Source organism: Mastomys coucha, unplaced genomic scaffold (assembly GCF_008632895.1).
Source record: "Mastomys coucha isolate ucsf_1 unplaced genomic scaffold, UCSF_Mcou_1 pScaffold4, whole genome shotgun sequence".
In the NCBI taxonomy this organism is placed as follows: Eukaryota; Metazoa; Chordata; class Mammalia; order Rodentia; family Muridae; genus Mastomys; species Mastomys coucha.
Genome location: NW_022196910.1, coordinates 43623911 through 43644444, shown reverse-complemented (window position 1 = coordinate 43644444; position 20534 = coordinate 43623911). Strand labels below are relative to the sequence as shown.

General features: G+C 36.3%; 1 protein-coding gene across 13 annotated transcripts in view; it reads left to right on the top strand.

The window, feature by feature from the left end:
- The window catches only part of Cnot2 (CCR4-NOT transcription complex subunit 2), a 91824-nt gene that overhangs the window by 48390 nt on the left and 22900 nt on the right, over nt 1–20534 (top strand). For 10 of the 13 annotated variants that reach the window (XM_031349845.1, XM_031349834.1, XM_031349833.1 and 7 more), the window contains 2 exons: nt 1241–1363; nt 11544–11610. In XM_031349845.1, the coding sequence (XP_031205705.1) occupies nt 1253–1363; nt 11544–11610 (178 nt within the window). In that variant the 5' untranslated portion in view covers nt 1241–1252. Of the gene's footprint in view, nt 1–1240; nt 1364–11543; nt 11611–20534 lie in introns of those variants that run through there. The other 3 variants (XM_031349844.1, XM_031349843.1, XM_031349846.1) reach the window with 2 other exon arrangements.

Sequence of the window (20534 nt, the reverse complement as noted above, 5' to 3'; positions counted from 1 at the left end):
GAAAGGATGTTTTTGCCTTCGTATAAGAAAAAGCACTTAGAAATTTGATGGATAGGCATTGTCTTAGTTAAGGTTTTACTGCTGTGAACAGACACCATGATCAAGCAACTCTTGTAAGAACAACATTTAATTGGGATGGGGTTACAGGTTCAGAGGTTCAGTCCATTATCATCAATGCAGGAACATGGCAGCATCCAGGCAGGCATGGTGCAGGAGGAGCTGAGAGTAGCCATCTAAACACTGATAGCAGAATACTGGCTTCCAGGCATCTAGCCCATGCCCACAGTGACACACTACTCCAACAAGGCCATACCTAATAGAGCCACTCCCTGGGCAAGCATACTCAAACCATCACAGGCATGTATGGTCCTTCTCTGAAAATATTTAGCTCTTTTTTGAAGAGAATAGCCTTAGCTATAGTGAGTGACTAACACATTAAATTTGATTTTAGTATACTTAGAAAATATAGGAATGTTATTCAACTCTCTAAATTTGAATATATTGACAAGAGTTAGAAGACATACTGACCTTAATTTCCTCATGAGGCTAGACTAAGTGACACACCTTCTTGTAATCCCAGAGCTCTGAGGTGGGAAGATTGACAACTGAGGGCCAGTCTGGGCTATATAGTGAGAGCCTATATAGAAACAACACTGAAACAGAAAGCTCATGTTGGTCAGCTGATAGTTTTGGAAACTTAAAAATTCCATAGATTTTATAGGTTTTGGTGTATAAGCTTATAATTGTTAATTTTTTATAAAAAACATTAGAAGCAAAAGAATAAGCAGTAAACAAAATATTATAAATTTGTAGCAACATAAGTTTATTTGGTTATATGTCTAGATAGTTGTGACTTGACATAAAGTTCCAGAATGCCTTTCCATGGTGATTAAAAAGTGCTGTACCACCATAAACCTTAATGTTCTTCAACATTCTAAAGTAGACACAGTATTGACACATAGTTTCGAATGTGAAGACTTGGAAATTTAAAAAGAAAAAAAAACTGTTTGGAAAAATTACATTTGGAACTATAATTATTCAGCAATAAGTGATTTTGTTGTGTGTGGGGCAGTGACATTGTACCGTATAGTCAGATTTATATCTTTATCTGAGTCCCATCACCCTTAGTTAATCTGTTTCAGGATCATAGCAGTACGTACGCATTTTGTTTCTATAGGGGTAAAGTAAAGCCCGACTTTTCCAAAATACTACTCTTGATAAAAGTAATATTTTTGTTTAGGTGACAAACAGCATGTTTGGTGCTTCAAGAAAGAAGTTTGTAGAGGGGGTGGACAGCGACTACCATGATGAGAACATGTACTACAGCCAGTCTTCTATGTTCCCACATCGGTCAGAGAAAGATGTAAGTTACGCTGAGTCCCCTCAGCAGCGGTGCTGTGTCTAGTTCCCTGAAGACGGGCATGTCAACTCCAGGGGACTGTCTGTGCTAAGCATAGCTGTAGGGCCTGCACACAAAAAGATAAATCTTCCTTTGCCATAGGAAACATTAGTCTTCTGTGATACTTAAGCATTGCATTAAGCAATGTTATAGGAAGTGCTCAAAGACATGGACTAAAGACTGTAACTTTGAGGTAACCTGGGCTTTTTGTCTCATGAGAAGTTTATATATGTATATATACACATACATATGTATATATTTTAACTTATATATTTTATATGTACATATATGTATGTATGTATATATAAAAGCAAGTGTACTTACAAAGTTAAGTGAGCACATTTGTTTATCCTGGCTGTAATTGTAGCTTGCAAGTTAAGAATCCCTGTCCTTCTCCGCAGCTACCGAGACTAGAGTTGAAAGCCTTTGGTACTGTGTAAATTATACAGTAGAGAGGGAGGTATGCTTTGGAAGGCTAGTAGTAGATCAATAATGCCTTCCACATGAAAGCTTGTTAAATTTATAGGATACTTTAAAATAAATTAATTTAAGTAATGTTAATCTAGTGTATATATCTTTTAGTCAAACCAGTTCTATTCTGGTTTGTTGTGTATCTGTTTGGCTGCTTTTTTCCTTTCCATACTTTATAAATTTGCTATTTCCTAATTTCTTTAGCAGAGTTCTCAGTTCTGTTTTAAATGTTTAAAATATGTGACAAATGTCCTTTTAAAATGAAAGCTAATTATTTCTAATTCACTCACCAGTTTTTAGCAGGTCAGCTTAAGTTAACATTTAGGAACCTGTCCCATTTCCTCAGTCTCAGCCTATCTTCATTATTGTTTTAGAAACAAATCATTAATACCTTGTTTTCCCTCCACATTTTGTGTGTATTGGCTTTGTTTATCCTTAGTGTGCTTTTTAATACCATATGGAGTAGTGTCACCTAATTTTATAATGTTCCTTGACTATCACGCTATTTCTATTTGGTGTGCATTATATTGAAGTATTATTTACATTTGTCTGATTTAAGAGTTGATTCTGAAGATTAAAAGTCAGGAGTGTAGTTCAGTGGTAGAACAAGTACTTAGTATGAGCAAAGCCTTGGGCTCAATTACTAGTGTTGCAAAAAAAAGTTTGGGTGTAATATTTGATAGTTTTATTGCAGAAACTGTAAAACTTGACCATTTTACTGTAGATATATAATAAAAGCAACATTTGCTAGAAAAGTGTAATGAATATGCTGATGGAAGGTTGTAATTAAGAACATGTGAAAAGCCGGGCAGTGGTGGTGCATGTCTTTAATCTCAGCACTTGGGAAGCAGAGGCAGGAGGGTTTCTGAGTTCGAGGCCACCCTGGTCTACAGAGTGAGTTCCAGGACAGCCACAGTTATACAGAGAAACTCTGTCTTTAAAAAAAAAAAAAAAAGAACATGGGGAGATTGGGGAGATTCAAACTGAAATTCAGAATTGAGCTTAGGTGGACAATGAATAACAAAGAAATGTCTGTCAAGGCTAGAGAGATGTTTCAGCAAAGAAGATCACTGGCTGCTCTTTTAAGAGGACCTGACTTCTATTCCTGACACTCACTTGGCAACTCACAACAATCTATAACTCCTGTTTCAGGAAATCTAATTTCCTCTTTTGACCACTTTGGCACTGCATACCTGTGGTACACAGACACGCAGGCAAACCACCTATGCTCATAAAAATAAATATTTAGAAAATAATACATGTCTACCTTCCAGGAGTACTCTGATCTTAAAATCAGAATTAGTACATCCACTTTACCCAGAGGCTCACATATAGTAATACTATACTAATATAGTTGATTGTCACAGAAATGACAGGATATTTTCCTTCAGGAAGTTTTGGGGCTAAATTAAGAAGTAGTATGATAGGCAGATGAAGAATGAACTCAAAAGCAATACAAATATGCTTGTGTTCTGACTTTGCCTGTAAGCAAGAATATTTTAAAACCTTTGTTTCTTTGCATGGAAAATTCTTGCTATTGGTGTTACTTTTTTCTTACTACAAAAAATACAGGCAGACTGTAACTTTTAAAAGTATAGATACATAGATTGAAAGATCTCAAATCTAGTGAGGACTAATTTACTGTTAGAATTGTAATTTTATACTTAAAATATTTTCATCAGAATTCTTAACAATGAAAATTCCTGGAACGTGGTAGCATCTTTCATCAGAATGTGTGTAATAACTATTAGTATCACCAGCATTCCCCATGCCTTTAAGAGTGCCAGCTCATTAGTCTTGGCATATAGACCAAAGGAGTTTACTGTTGGTGTTTAAGTTTTCTTTTTCATTGTTGTTACAGAATACCAAAGTGAAGTAACCTAAGAAAGGGAGGATTTATTCTGACTCAACAGTTGAGGGAGATTACTCTATTATGGCAGGGAAGGTGTAGCACCAGGAGCCAGTGCTGTGAGGGTAGAGGTTGGCAGCTGATCACAGCACATTCACAATCAGGAAGCAGAGTATGAACAACAGAAAGTGGGACCCGGCTATAAAACCTCAAGGCCTGCTCCCAGTGATTCACTTTTCTAGCAAGGCTCCACTCTGAGGGCTCTTCAGCCTTTCCAAACAGTGCCATCAGCTGAGGACCAAGTGCTCAAATACATAAGCCTATGGCAGACAGTTTACATTCAGTGTATCAAAACGTACATATATTAAAGTTTCTATAAATGTAAAGTACAGATTTAATACACACTGAGTGATGTCTTTCCCAAATTGTTAGTGACCGTATGTAGTCGTTTTATCACTCATGTTTGTGCCTTCTTGTATTTGTCTTGATATGGTCTTGACCTCTTCTTTTATTGCAAGCATTTTTGCGAAATTTCCTCTTTAGTTTATTCTTTTCATATTACATAGATATTAACCATTTTATTAAAAAATGATCCCTTGATACTTCCTCTTTAAAATAACAGTTATGGTTAATACACAAAACATAAAAGTTGTACATATTAAGGAAATAACGTGACGTTTTAATTTGTCTACATTTTGTAATGGTTAAAGCTTAAATTGTTTCTACAATCAGTTTTCATTATTTTGTGGCTTTCTGTTTGTTTTCATGTATGCTGAGGATTGAACATGGGGACTGGCGTGTACTAGACAAGTCCTCTACCACTAAGCCACATCTCCAGCCAAGGGGTTTTTAAAACATGTTTTCTGGTTTAGATAATCCTAGGATTTTCCGGTAGCCAGTCTTTTGCTAGCTTATGGGTTCTTCTTCTTCCACTCTGTCTCCATCTTTTCAAATCTCTAACACTACATAAGAGAGAAAAAAGGATAGAAAGCAAAAGGGGCTACATCATCTTCAGAACTACTTCCTATTGATTAGGGCCCTCAGGTTCCTTGGGGCTTGTTTGATCTTTGCCATCAAGATGTCTAATTTCTTCTTGTTTCTTTGAATATGACTACTTAAACAGTGACCAACAGTAACCAACCAAGAACCAGTCAACAGCTCCTACCCCTTTTGTGGCCCTAGCATATACCCTCTGAAAAGTCCCAAGAATTCTAAATGTCACACAGTCGCAGAAATGTATCATCCCTGGTAGAGCATGAGACATCATAGTCAGCTGCTGTGGACAATATTTGAAGCAGCTTCATATCCCACACCTGGCGTTAAAACAAAAACATATTCTTATAATTCTGTGTTTTTTGAAGAACCCCAAATTTCAGAATTCTTACTATATTTTCCTTATTTTTATTTCATAACCTGATTTATAACTTAGGCCCATTAGAAATGTATCCTGATTTAAGGTGGGAACAGTGAAGTGTCAGGTACTTGCCTTTTGTAGTGTTATCCAATTGTCTTTATACCATTTATATTTCAGATTGTGGGACGGAGAACTTTTTTCTTTAAAAGCCAGGTAGTAACTTGGCTCTTGTATGCTGAGGCGGAATGAAGGATGCTACATAGCTATGATGTAAAAAACACTCTTAGTTATGCAACCTCCAAAACAGTGTGCTAGATTTTGATCATAGAGAGTAATTTGCTTATCTTTGAGAATATTTACTAAATTGCTCTGAGTGAAATGGTCTCCTTTAGTATTAATCATCATTTCCGATGCTCTTAGGCATGTCTTTAAAATCATACTGAGTCTGTATCTAGACTAAGGTAGTTTGAATTGCTTTGGCTCTATACTATTTTAAAAACTTGGATAAAGTCTCCTATATCCCTTTATGTGAGAATTTGTCATTAGTGTACATTAGTACTAATTTCAATACCAATACTGACTTCTTTTTAGAAGGATATTTCTTGACCAGTAGTGTAGCTCAGTAGCAGAATGCTGCTCTTTTCATTCCAGTCTTCAGGAGGGTCTTGTGTGTGTGCAGGGTCAAGGGAGTGTTCCTGGTGGGATTGAATTTATGTTTGTTTGTGGACGCCAGAGGTCAGAGATCAACTTCAGTTCTTCCTCCAGAGCCCTCTCCTTGTTTTCTGAGTGTCTCTTACTAAGACCTGGGCATACAGTTGAGGGTAGGCAGATTGGCCAGCACTCACTCTGTCCCACTACTCACCACATACTGGGAAACAGTGCCTACCCAGCATGCCTTGTGCATTCTGGCATCTTTGTGCAGCAAGAGCTTTACTGTCTCTGACACTAAGGAAGGCTTTATCATTGAGGTCTCATGCAAGGCTGAATTGCTCTTTGCTGTTATATATATATTGTCAATATATGTATAATCACCCGCTTTTTGCAAAGTGTTTTTGATTGCTTTGGTGACTGAATATGGGATATAGAGACCCTATTATGAGTTTACAGTTCAGTTGCATGATTTAAGAGCTGTGTCCTAGGAGAGAGGAAGCAATTTGTATGTACCTCATCTGTAGCATAGGAACAGTAGTGTATAACTAGCTCGTAGTAGTGTAAGGATTCAGTGAATAATTAAACATTTAAAGAAAAATAACAAGTGCTCTTAATATGATTATTAGTGTTATTCCACTTGATTCTCTGGATTTTCAGGTAATTATGTATACCCTTGCAAATAATGGCTATTTTGTGTCATTTCTGAAAATTTAGGATATAGACATTTAATAAGAACATAACAATAAATGAATATAATTCTTAATAATAATTTGTAAGACCAGAATGCTGGCTAGTGCTTGAGTGAGTGTTGGCATCAGTTTAGTCTATCTTAGTGAAGCTTTGGAGGAGGGAGTTAGAGAAAATAAAACAACTTTGAGTTATCTCTTTCAGTAGAATTCCTTAAGAGTCTATGGTGTCTGCAGAAAAAATTACAGTTGTTTTAAATATTAGTATTAGACTGTCACTTTAAAAAAGATTAAAAGTAGCTTTTTTAAATTCCAAATTTTGACTGGCTGTGGTGGCACACACCTTTAATCCCAGCACTGGTGAGGCAGGTAGACTATACCTTGTCTGAAATAACTAATTAAATGCAATCTTTTCTGCTTTATTCTACTCATAGAGCATAAATATAATCTCCCTATCTGCATAACTTTAAAAGTATCTTTAACCCTCTGCTGGTTAAATTACTAACCGGTTCTTTCAAATGTCCTCTTTCCAGGCCTTTGATTTTTAGGCATGACATATAAGATATACGTGATTTCCAATAGAATGATGAATTTGCTATTACAATACCACAGGTGTGCAATGAGTAAGAGTTTGTTGTGTACTTAATCCCATAAACTATTATGAATTCACACCTAGCTTTCAGAGCACATTAGCCTACAGCCTTTACAGATAGTATTACTTGTTTCCATGCCAGTAAGAATAGTTTGTTACAATCTAGTATAAAGCGAGGATAGCTCTTGTGACTGTCACTCTCATGACTAGTATTAACTACATACAGGAATTAGAATGTTTTAATCTCTGATTATTTCTTCTTCCTCTTCCCCCTCCCTGTTTCCCTCTCCCTCTTCCCCTCTTCCCCTCCCCCTCTCCCCTTCCTCTCTCCCTCTTTCCTCCCTCTCCTCCCCTCCCCTCCCTCTCTCTCTGTTCCCCCCTCCATTCCCCCCCTCTATTTGGCACCCTCCACCCTCACTCCCAGAACTTTCTGTGGTTTTTCTCCCTTTTCATGTTGAGTTTTGTATTTAAATATATTACATGAGAAGGCTTCCCTTTGATCACTATTTCATAATAACACTAATTTACACTATCAGCATTATTCCCATTGTCTTCTAAATTCTCTGGGTTTCAAAACTCCATAATATTTGTATCATAGAAATGATTTAGCTGGCAAAAATGCCTGCTGCCAGTGGGCCTGATCACCTGAATTTGATAAAGAGAACTGACCCCCCACACACACACATACACACAAATTGTCCCCAGACCTCCATTTGGGAGCTGTGGGATATATACAGCTTCACATGTACACATATGCACATAAAATAAATAATAAAGACATTTTAAACAACTTTATTAAGGATAAATGCATAATGTTTATCACTTCCTGAAATACCTGGTTATTATCTAATCCGCTAGAATTTAAGCTTATCTATCAGGGGCAAGGTTTTTTGTCTACATAGTTAGACGCATGCTTTTAGAATCTGTAATAGTAAAAAATACATTGCTTTTGTTGAAGAAAATGGGAATAGATTGAAATTGAAAATTATTGGAAAATAGAATGTTAAAAATCTTTAAAAATCATCTTATAAACTTTAATAGAGAATATGGTCTGGGTGTGTAAGTCAGGTTCTTTTTGTTTTTGTTTGCTTGTTTGTTTTAAAAGACAGGATCATTGTGTGCCTCAGGCCAGCTTGGGACACACTATGTAAGAAGAGCCATTTCTAGAATTTATTAGCAATCCCATCATCTTCAAATAGTATTTTAAAGTTAAAATGTAAAATGGAGAGAAAATGGTAGTTCTATGAAACATCCAGTTTCACTGTCTACAAAAATAGTTATAAAATATTTAATCATCAATTGGTATTAAGTATTTCTCAATCCAAAACAAGGCAAGAAGTACTAAATCCCCAAATGCCCATTTCTAAAACTTTTAATACACTGTGACTGTGATAACATTTTTTTTTTCAGTTTTTCGAATTTTGGGTTGTTTCTGTTGGGGAGGACACTTAGATTTGGAATTTTGAATTACTGAAAGATTGTTAGTCTGTAGTAGCAAAGGAGTGTGTGTGTGTGTGTGTGTGTGTGTGTGTGTGTGTGTGTGTTTGAAAGTATGTTGTAAATTGGAAAACAGTATTTTGAGAGATAATTTGAGTGGCTGTGTGGATGTGTCCTTGCTACAGACTCAATACGGGTGCATATGAAGAACCTTTTGATCGCTAGACCCAATCCTGTGTCTTTCTGTAAATTCATACTTTAGCACAAACCAGAAAGGAACTCAGACAGCATCTTATTTAGAAACGTCCACTGACATCCTCTTTTCTTTTTAGTAAGAGCAATTTAATCTTAGTTGTCTGTTATTGAGGAATTTATTATTTTACCATTTTGTACAGTTATTTATGTAAACACTTTACTGTATCTGATTCAAAATTGTCAGCTTTTGTAACTTATTAACCACTTTATTTTTGTGTCTTCTGCTGTCCCCTTCTCTTCCTCTTGTTTATTTTAGTGTAATACCTCCTTCTTGTTCTTTTGCTTCTTTTTACTAGATTTATTTGGTTTTATTTTTTTTAAATTATTGCTTTTTAATTTTAAATTTTTCTTTTAGATTTTTATGCTTGTATGTTTGTGCACAGATGCATGAATATGCTTTCTTGGTCTTATATTTTATGTAGATAAGATAGTCAAAAGCTGATTTTTTTTTTAAATAAAATAAGTAGAGGAACTCTCACCATCCCTTTAAGTAAATTAGATCAGACTTTAGAGGATAATTTTTAATTTTTTTTAAATATTTGTTTTATTTTAAAATTTTAATTCTGTCACCAAACTGTGTTCAGTGTTTTGTAAGTTAAGTACTTTTAAGCTAGAGTTTTGAAGCTTCCACTGTGGGAGACGAATGAAAGAGGTCAGCCTGCATTGCTCGGTGGCGTCCTGTCTCACGAACAGACAGCCGAAGCTGCAGTCTGATGCGTTGATGCGTGCTGTTGGAAAGGGAAAGGGGCAGTTAACACCTCGGGGAATAAATACCCGGGGCCACATTCTTTTAGCTGTTGCTTTAAGTTGTTGTGTTTTTCTTTGACTGCAGAGAATAGTCCCTGAGAGATGTAGACATTGCATAGTATAATTTTAAACTGGGAACATGATAGTCTACTTGATAGTTTTGTCATTCTGTAGATAATGTAACAATCTTTCCCCATTTTTTTACCTATTGTGAGATGGTAAAACTATGGTATCTACTTACACTGCTTTCTCCACTGTAATGGCTTTCTTGGTCTAATATTTTATGTTCTCCTAAGAAATTAGTTTTTATGATTAACTTTTACCATTTCAATACATAAGTTTTTTGAGGTGTTTTAATAGTTGATATTTTGCCAAGACTCACTTCTAATTTTCATTAAATTGTTCTGTCCGTGAGAAGCACTGTTTAATGACTTCTGTAGTATCAGTGCAGAAGGTGGCATTTACTGTCACACAGTGTGGTGAGTGTTCACCCCACAGCATCCTCTACCTTATACTGTGCTCCTCTCATAGTTCCCCAGCGCTCAGGCTCAGCACACGCGTCACTTATTTCTTTCTTTCTGGCCTCCATGAGAAAGTGCACTGAGGAGTCTGTTCCTTGGCATTCAATATTCAGTGAGTATACATTATGAGATGTGCGTCTAAAGATCTTTATACATCCTCAGTTATGTGTTCATACTGGCCAATAGCTTATATGTCAAGCCTCTTAAAGCACCACTCTTTGTTTTATAGCTAGTCATGGTAGAAGATTCACGATTCTTAACTATTATATATAGACCTTTTGTCACTACTTACAGGGTTATTGAAAAATGTGCATCATTCATATTCATTAATATGTGGATAAAATATATATAGTTAATATGGTAACAGCAATGACTATTGCCCAAACAGAAGAATTTGGTCATGTTTTAACCTATTTGATTGATTAAAGGTTATATAGTTTAAGAGTTACTACAATTGTCTAGGATACACACACTGGATATAAGAAGAGATTTTTGTTTGACATTAAAGAAGGCCCTTTGGAATCTTGTCCCTAACATTCTTTGTTTCCCGTTTTTATATTCTTCAATAGGACTGAGCTTTCTCTCTTTCCTAATCAACTATTATCTAGTCAGCACTATTTCTTACCATGTGCTTTGATTACGACATTGACGTAACAATTAGCTGTGTATTGTTGGCCTTCATCAAGTGCTACCCTACAGAAATTGTCTGTTCATCTCTGGGCAGAGTTGTCTTTTCCAGGGATGCTGCACTTCTATAGCACTTGCAGTTTAATTACATAATGTTTCCTCTTTCCCCACTAGATTATAAACTTCTTGATGTCATGGCCCATGTTTTGCTTATTAAAAATGGTTTGGTGGTTGTGTAAGAAGGGTTATAATGAAACACCGCATCCATGTCCTCATGTATTCGGCTTAAATATGTTTATAAATGGCACTCTTGCATCTCTGTCTATAAAGAAATACAAAAAGAAACAGCCTCTTTTGTGAATGTACCATACCATTAAAGAATTCATATTCTACCAGGAGAGTAAGTTCTTGTAAATCAAGAGGCATAATACAGCACGTGCCATGAAATGAGTGTCGCTGACTAAGAAACTGTAGATCAGATACCACAGCTGTGGCTTTATTTGTATTTTTACTTGTTTATTTTGCTTTGCTGATGTTTTTTCCTCAACTTACATAGCTATATGAACATAAATCAACAAATATTTTTACAAAGTACAAACTTTCATTTTGGTAACAGGCTGAACTTAGGCTGAATTTGTTTAAATGTGTAGACTATAAACTAACTTTGAAAGTTTAGCTTTGTATTTTTTTTTTTAGTAGCCTTGTTTTCCTTTTTTAAGTGAAGTAGTAGTGTTGTTATACTTTGGTGTAACTTGAAAACCCTCATGGTATTAATTATTTCTATTTGAACAATTTTGTTTCATCTGGTTGTTATAGCCTTTGTAGGAAATGCTTATGTTTGACGTTCGAGGACTTGGGTTGGGTCTTACATTTATGGTATGATGCATAGACTTGTAAGATGTACTACAATAATCTGTCTTTCTTTATGCTCTAATACCATTAATTTGTTTCTAGATGCTGGCATCACCATCTACATCAGGTCAGCTGTCTCAATTTGGGGCAAGTTTATACGGGCAACAAAGTAAGAATTTTGTACTTATTCTGGGATACTTTATATTTAAGGAAAAAAAGAAGGAACTATTTCCGCCTTTGTGGGTTTACAGAAGGGCTTAACAGAAGATAGTTAATTTTCAAAATTTTACTTGTTTAGTAAGCCTCATTTATATTGAGACTTAACTAATTCTCAATTCGTTATTTCTTGAATATAGCATATGTTGCAATTTATTTCCATATCATGTATATCTATACATTCTTTTGCAGTTTCTCAGAAATTTGCTAAACAATTAAAAGTAGTCACTCTTGTGCTTTTGGTAAGAGGAAGTCAAAAGATTTTTTTTTCCTTTGATTGGTTTGATTTATTGTGTAACACTTCACCTATTTATTACTGTAAGCCCATTATTTAGCAACAGTTTGTGAAATAGCTTTCATGTGGTAGAAAACACTAACTTATTTATTTTGCTTTGGTTCTTTCTGGTTATAACATCTAAATTTTTACTCATAGTTCAGTAAGATTTTTTTTTTTATAAAGTATTATACTTTTAAAGCGCTTAGCACAGTGCCTGGCGCATAGTAAGTGCTCAATAAATGTTAGCTATATACCATCACATAAAATTTTATAAAATTAAATTATAAAGCATTTTTTATTTTTTTCAAATAAAATACCAAAATGTTACATATTAATAAGATTTCATCATCTTTTTTAGTGTAAAACAATCTGCTGATTTCTCATTACTGTCCTTAATGGAGGCTGGGATAAAGTGTTCTTAGAGAATAGTATCTAATCACTTCATCAGTTTCAAGTAAAAATCAGTTTAGTTTGGAGCTTGCCTTGTGTGAAGAGAAGCAGGTTTTTGCTAAGTGCCAGAACAGTGTGTCCTACCACTTCACCCTGTGCATTGATTTCAAGGTTGTGCAGTGGGTCGGGGACCCTTATTTTGTATAGAAAAACATTGTTTTCATCTTTATTTTTCCCTTGTCTTTTATGGTTTTTTCTTTGCTATGAGATAGTTTTCTAATACAGAATTAGTAAATATTAATTTCATATTTAAGCAAGAACATACTTTCAAGGCTTTTTATTAAAAGTGGAGTTCTTTATTTATCTACAAATGTTTTTTCTACCTGTCTAGGCAACGTTAAAGCCTATATTATATTATTTTTATCTTAAAGTCCAGTTTATCATATTAAACCGAAGATTTAAAATGGTTAAAACATATTTGAAAAAGTGAAGTTGTTCTGTAATAGTGATGTAACTGGCTGTCTAGACCTTTAAGGTTTTTTAAGGTGCAAATATGGCCGTGCTTTGGAGGATGGATTTGGTTTGGAAGGTAGTAATGTTTTTGGCATGACATTGACTGACATCTAACTTTAATTTGCTTTGTTTGATGTGGGAAGGACATATAAAGATTGATGAGTGAGCAAATTATTTTTCTTAGAAAAATATCTTAAAGATACTAACTAGTTTTAAAAGAAGCCATGTATGTCAGTCATTTTTTGTTGTTGTTGAGACTTGGAAGGGGTCACAGTTTCAATGGTATGTTAAAATGTGAGGAGCTAACTTTAGTGAGGGATAGAAAGAGCTAACAAAGGACTAGATTGGAGATATTATTCTTGGTTTTTTTTTTTTTTTTTTTTTTTTTTTTTTTTTTTGGTTTTTCGAGACAGGGTTTCTTTGTGTAGCCCTGGCTATCCTGGAACTCACTCTGTAGACCAGGCTGTCCTCGAACTCAGAAATCCGCCTGTCTCTGCCTCCCAAGTGCTGGGATTAAAGGCGTGTACCACCACTGCCCGGCGAGATATTATTCTTATGGCAGTTTATTATTATTACACAAGAGATCAGTAGAACTTAAAAGTACTTTTTCACCACAGTTCTACTGAGTGGTACCATTAACTCTGTATTTATACTTTACAAATGTAGCCAGGCAGTGGTGGTGCATGCCTTTAATCCCAGCACTTGGAAAGCAGCAGAGGCAGGTGGATTTCTGAGTTCAAGGCCAGCCTGGTCTACAGAGTGAATTCCATTACAGCTAGGGCTATACAGAGAAACCCTGTCTCGAAAAACCAAGGGGGGAAAAAAAAACCAGCCAACCAACCAACCAAACAAACATATTTTTTAGTAATCTGTGCTATTCAAAAGTGTGCTCTATCTGGGTTGTTGTTGTTGTTGTTTTTTGTTTGTCTTTGTGTTTTTTTGCAACAGAGTCTTACTGTAGACATTCTAGTCAGGAACTCAGATTCTCTTGCCTGTGCTTTCAGCATGCTAGGATTAGTGAGGCTTGATTTTATTTTTGGGTGCTGTATATTGAGCCCAGGCCTTGCACATGCTAGGCAAAGCACTTTAACACTTAACTATATACTCCCAGTTTTTTGCTTATTTTTGATTTTTTAAAAGTTAAGAGTAGAGGTAGTAAAGAAAGAACGCTATCCTTCCCAGAACTAAAACTTAGTGAAATTAAACAGTGGGGTGGGTCGTCTTGGAATGAATACAGGAATGCTTGAACCTACATTTTGCCAAATTGGGATAAAAGTGATTATGATTAAGCATATGAGATATCCAGAAAATACTGAATTAGAGGATTGTATGATTTTAGGCCCTATAATAATATAATTGTATCACAATTGTAAACATGAGACCTCACCCAAGGGTTTGTATAGATACTGCTCAGCAGTTGATAACAGCCAGGAAGCATATTGTATTCAAGTTGCATGATGTTTTTTCTAAGTGTGTTAATAAGATTTGAGTCAGTCGTACAGCCTTACATGTTCCTGGGCCCTAAAATTACTGGATTGAGGAAGACAAAGAACCAGGAATCCATTTCTCGTAGATCTTCATTGCATTGAAACGAATTAGTTGTATAGTTGGAGCAATCTTCCTTACTCCACTAAGTATTTACAATCTTGGAAGTGAGAAAAGGAAAACATCTAGTGTGTCCTCGTGTGTGTCTTATGTGTAGGCAGTTAGTTAACTAGCTGTCCTGATGGACCATAGACATTTGTGTCTGGATTCTGAAAGGTCCCAGGCTACTTGAGAATAGAAATAACTCTTCCTAGGATTTAGAGTCCTGACTTGCGAATGGTGACATAGTACCCAGTTCTAACTGATACTCATCTGAGCTTACAATTGAGCATAACTGCCACGGTTTAGGAATGATGATCCTGCCATTTTAAGGAACCATTTTAAGCAACTTCCAGTTGCTTTAGGAATTGAGTTTGACATGCATGTTGTGTGCCTACTGCACATGTCATACCGTCCTAGACACTAGAGATGTGTGTGGATGGGACTGTTCTTGATGCCATGAGCTTAGTAAGCTCACAGCTGGTTTTTATTGTGTATCTTGATTGTTTCTGTGTCATTAGAACTTTGATTATGAAAAACACTTAGATATTTGCTGTTATATAATGAGGAAGAAAAGCTTTCACATACACTGTTGGTATATACCCTTAGATAGTTATATAGAAGAAGAAAAGCTTTCACATATACTATTGGAATATGCTCTTAGATAGTTTAGTGATGAAATAGTTCAGGGAATGGGGAACTTTCTAGTTGTCAGTTGGTTTCAGCTAATAGTAAAGTATAATCTTTCCTTTCACGTGAAATAAAGATCAAATTTGTATCCTCAACTTTTCCCCCATAAAATGTCTGTTTTTCTGTAGAAACTCAGTTAATTAAACTGCCTCATTTTCTTTGCTGTTAGGATCATTTGTTAGTATCAACTGCCATGCCCACATTAAAAATGAAGGGGAAAGCTGGTATTCCAGTATTTACTGTGTGTTAATTTTCACAATTCCAGGAGATGTTAAGGAACTTGTAAGGTCTTGTAGATGGCAAGTGATGGAGCCAGAATTAAGTTTCTTTGTAAAAGTAGTGCTCTGAGTATGAGCTAAGAACACAGTTTTTTGAAACCCAAGAACTGAAGTCATGACCCTAGTGATAGTGTTGAATCTACAGATGCCAAGAAGCTACTGAGCGACTGTCTACTGAAGATGTTGTGACATTTATGCACTCATCATGTATAGATGAGTGCTTCCCTTCTGTGCCAAGACCTAATCAACAGTGTAACAAGTAACAAAGTGCCTGTTTTTCACAGTACTTACTTGTAATGGGCAGAGACAGGATAAACACAGATGAAGAAATTATGCAGTTCTTGTAATGAATAGGACAAAACTATCCGTCAGGCTCATGAGATGTGTGAGGAATTCATACTTTACATGAATCAGCAAAAAGCCTGCTCTGTCTCTCAGGAATTAAAATTTAGTGTGGATACCTGAGTATGAGGATGGTAGTTCCTGGGATGGATGGTCTTGAAGGAGCCTTTGAGAACAGGAAAGCTAGGAAGTCACTTACTGACAAAGGAGCAGTCAGCAAGTCCATATAACGCATGAGAGGACATCAGTGAACCATCTCATGGATATCTCCAATCATAGGAAGCTATGTAAACATTTGCTAAAGACTGCAGACTGGGCTGGATAGATGGCTGGATAGAGCTTAAGATCACTTGGCTGCTTCTTGGAGAGGGCCCTCAAGTGTCTGTCCCCTGCAGCCACGTGGCAGATTATAACCGTCAGTGGCTGTGGTTCCAGAGGATCTGACATTGTCTTTTGGCCTCCTCAGGAACCAGAAACACGTGTCATAAACAGACATGAACAGGCAAAAGATCTGTACACATAAAAAAAATAAAAGAAGAATCCAGCCCGTGAGCTGCCCTGTAAAAAGGCGACTGGTGCCAGCCTGATGACCTGAGCTCTACATTGGAGCTCACTTGATAGAGCAGTCCTACAAGTTGTCCTTTGACCTCTACATACACACAAAGGAAAAAGCAATAACTTGAATAAGTTCTAATTATTATTTAGTTTGCTGTTTGCTGTTCTGTATGAATAGCAAAGGTTTTATGATGCCACCTCCTTTTTAGCCATCACTTTGCTTTGTAGAAAGTGGGCTGAATGGGGAAGAAGTGAGAATCAAGCAGGAACATGGGAGTTGGACTAGTGACTGAGTAGTAGTCAGATTTGGGATAGTTTGGAAATAGTTTATACAGCTTATTATATAGAGTTTATAAAGAAAATTACCATATTTATATGATTTGAGACCTGTATCATTATGTGACTGGGTACTAATAATCTATATTGGACATTTAGGTGGAGAAGTAAACAAAGTTTGCTTACAGAAATGTGTGGTGCAGCGCCATGTGGATTGGTCCTGCAGAGCTATTTTTGTCTGGTATTCTCTGGTTCACAACAGCTTCTTGTTCCTAGGTTTGAATTTTGAAACCAGTTTGCTTTATCCGTTTTTCCCATCTAATGTATCCTTAGTTTGCGTAAGACATGTTCTCCTTTAGGTCTGTAATTGATCCTCTTTCGTTTTTCTTTCCCTTGTTTCCTACGCCTTCTGAACATCAGGGACAATAGGCAGCACCATTTACCTTGTCATCTGCCTGCATTCTCATACGCTTGTCAGACTTAACTGTCATGCTGTCTCTAGCCACCTGACTTTGCAACTTTACCACCACCGTTTATCTCCTGACTTAAATCATGGTCATAATTGCATTCATATAGTCTCCAGGAGACCGTTTTAGTCCCAATCCTACGAAATATTGTGCATGTCCCCAAACACAGGGTCTTACTCGACCCTTAGATCTATGTATGTACTTTATAATCTTGATCCCTGTTGTACCAGAGAAGGGAAGGCGTTCTTATTTAGAAGATGGTAAATACTGAAGGGAATGAAGAAGGATTATTAATCATACATCTGAGCAATGAAATGTTAATTAAGGTTAGAAGAACTTCCTTCTTTGGAGTCCTGACAGAGTCCTCTCTGAGAGCTGTCCTAACCCTGAGATGTCTCTCCAGTTAAGTTGTGGCTGTACTTAATAATGTCCCGAAACCCTGGCTGTACCTTTAAAACCACTGAAATGGTTTAGGGGCAGTGGTTCTCAACCTGTGGGTCACGACCCCTTATGGGTTGGATGACCCTTTCATAGAAGTCCCATATCAGATATCCTGCTTATCAGGTATTTACATTATGATTCATAACAGTAGCAAAATTATGATTATGAAGTAGAAACAAAAATAATTTTATGGTTGGGTATCTGAAGAACTGTGCTAAAGGGTCACAGCTCCAGAAAGGTTGAAAATCAGTGGCTTAGGGTAAAGCTTCTACTGCCCTTGAATTCCCCAAACTCAGAGTAAGTTATAGTTTGTAAAAAAGAAGCAAAAGTTAGCAACTTACTCAAAAAGAGAGGCAAGTAATGTTATTGTGAAAGTACTTTGAAGTCAAAACAGAAACTGAATTGATGACTTCCTGCTTTGTTACTTGTGGTCTGGTTTTCAAAAGACTAGTTTAGTTTTTATATGTATATGTTTATGTATCTGTAAGTTTATGTGCACTCAACATGTGTGTAGCCTGCAGAGCCAGAGGGTGTCACATGTATTGGAGTTGAGTTAGAGGTGGTTGTAACCTCCTGACTGTGACTGCTGAGAACCAAGCAGGTTGTCTCTCTCTGAGCTGTTCTAACCCAGTTCTGCTGCTGTCATGTTAAGGAGGTTAATGGCTTGTTTTACTTCTAGTTTATAATTTGGTGGATCTCAGAAGTTTTTTATTTTGTTCTAAATTCTTTGGCTTTTGTGACGGAAATAGCAGAATAAAATGATTTTACCTGGAAACGTACTTAATGCAGAAAGGTTGCAGGTAAAGTCATGGAGATCAAGCCCTGCTTCAGACTGTGTCTTGTTAGCCCGGGCATGACAGTGAATTTCTACAGGAGTCTTAGAACCTTGGTATAATGGAAAGAAAGGCCTCATATAGGTGTCGGGTTTCAGGCATTTGGTGCTGTAACTGAACTTTCCCTTTAGGTTATTGATACTGTTTATCTTTAGAAAGGACTTCTTTAGATGGTACAACTTGCTATAAGTATTTAAGATACTGATGTGAAGCTGCTCTCTTAACAAAGAATCATGGTATACTTACACTTTTCATCAATTATGAAAACTTAGTGTGTGTGCATTCTTCTATTAGAGCACATTGAAAGACAGCTTGCAAAAGGCGATTTTCTTTGTACCATTTGGGCTCTAGGGGATAGAATTTGGGTCAGGGGGTCAGGCCTGGGGACACCTTTACCCACTGGGCCTGTCGCCAACCCTATGGAATGCTTAAATCAGTTTTTTTAGAATTCCTGAAAAAGTGATCCATGAAGAATTTAATTCATTATTCAGCATCGTATCAAATAAGAGGTAGGAATCTATTTAGAATATGTACATCAGAACTATAACCTTTTTAATCATTTTTGTATTTTCATTCCTTATGTGTAAAATTGGGATAAAAAAATAAATGTCTTCCTTATAAAGACTTTTTAGGGAAAAAAGGCAGAGATAATTTTGGTTAGGCTGTCCTTGAGTGTCACTGGGTCCCCCAGATACCCACAAACAAGCTCCTGTACACGGACTTGTCCTCTTACCTTTTGTTGTTCACTTACGCCATCAACAGTCACTGGGATTTTCCTTTTGTAGCGTGTATACTCTGTTCTTGTCCTGATATTTTAGAGATAGTTTTCTGTTATTATTTATAATTGGAAGATTAAATTTCCCAACCCATCCAGTTAGTCATAGTTGACTCAAGTAGCTCAAGTGTAATAACTTAGTTCATTTTGTCTTCTAAAAATAAATCTCTGTGTACTTTCATTCAGTTTTACTCTGTTTCAAAGAGCTTCAATTTTTAAGTCAAACTCAACTAACCCTATTAAATATTTAAGAATTGGTGATAGTTTGTAATACGTATTTTCTTTTCATCTTTCATGAATATTTCAACAAAATGAATAAAATGTGTTAAATTTATTCTGTTTAACCAAGATGAATTTGGAAGCTAAAATTCAAACATTCTTTACTTCATATTGTCCTCACTCACCCTGTATCAATATAAATTAATTAGAATTGTCCAGTCTTTAATTGAACAAAACACATTACCCATTATTGTTTTCTTGGCCAGAGTATTTACCAGTATTCAGATTATGTATAGCATTTAAAGTAATTCTAAAATAAGACTTTTTTCTTACACAGACAGAAAAATACATATAGGGGACATTACTCTAGACAAAAACCAAAGTTGAGCCTACTCATTTCTTCAAAAGGGCAAAAAGAGTGAAATTTGAAGTTATGACTTAGAGTGAGTGGTGGAAGTAAGAAGAATGAAAAGGAAGGAAAGGGTGAAGCTGAAGAGAGACTGGACAGTCAGTAAAGAGAGGTCAGTGGGAGAGGAGAAGAGAGGAGAGGAGAGGAGAGAAAGAGACAGCCAACAGTACAACAGTACAGACACATCCAAAGGAGGCTGGAGGGGAAGTGGATGAAAGGCACTTATGATGGCTGTGAGCGCCCTTGTTCTGCCTTCCTAGTACTGCCCTCAAGAACACAAGGTGTTAAGAGATCCAAATTCTAGCCCTAGTTCTTTGTGTCCCCTCTGAGAAGTCAGTTAACTTATCTGGGGATCAGATTTCTTATCTGTAAAATGTAGACAAAGTAGGGGAATCTTAACACCTGAAAGGGTGTAACTTTGGCTATGAGTAACTGGAAGTTTTCATCTAGAGCTGACTTTAAGACACTGTGTAGAAGTAGAGATTAATTAGGCACCTGAAGTTAGGAGCCTTTGCAGTTTTACTGCTATTTCTCTAGCAGCTTGTATATTTGCCACATCCTGGGCACCTAGGAAATGTGTGTTAGGAAAATTACCATTTTGATGGGTTTATTATGGGAGGCACCCTCAGCATCTCTAGGAAAACTGTATGAGGGCACTGGCTGGTTTTAAACTCTTTTCTTCCTTATTTTTGTCCCCAATTTAGAGAAAATGACAGTAGGCAGTAGCATTCCTAAAGTCACAAACAGTAGAGTGTCTAGACACAAATAAAATAGTGACAAAGACCGTATGTACACCAGGCCAATCCCTTCCAGGTACCTCAAACTGTG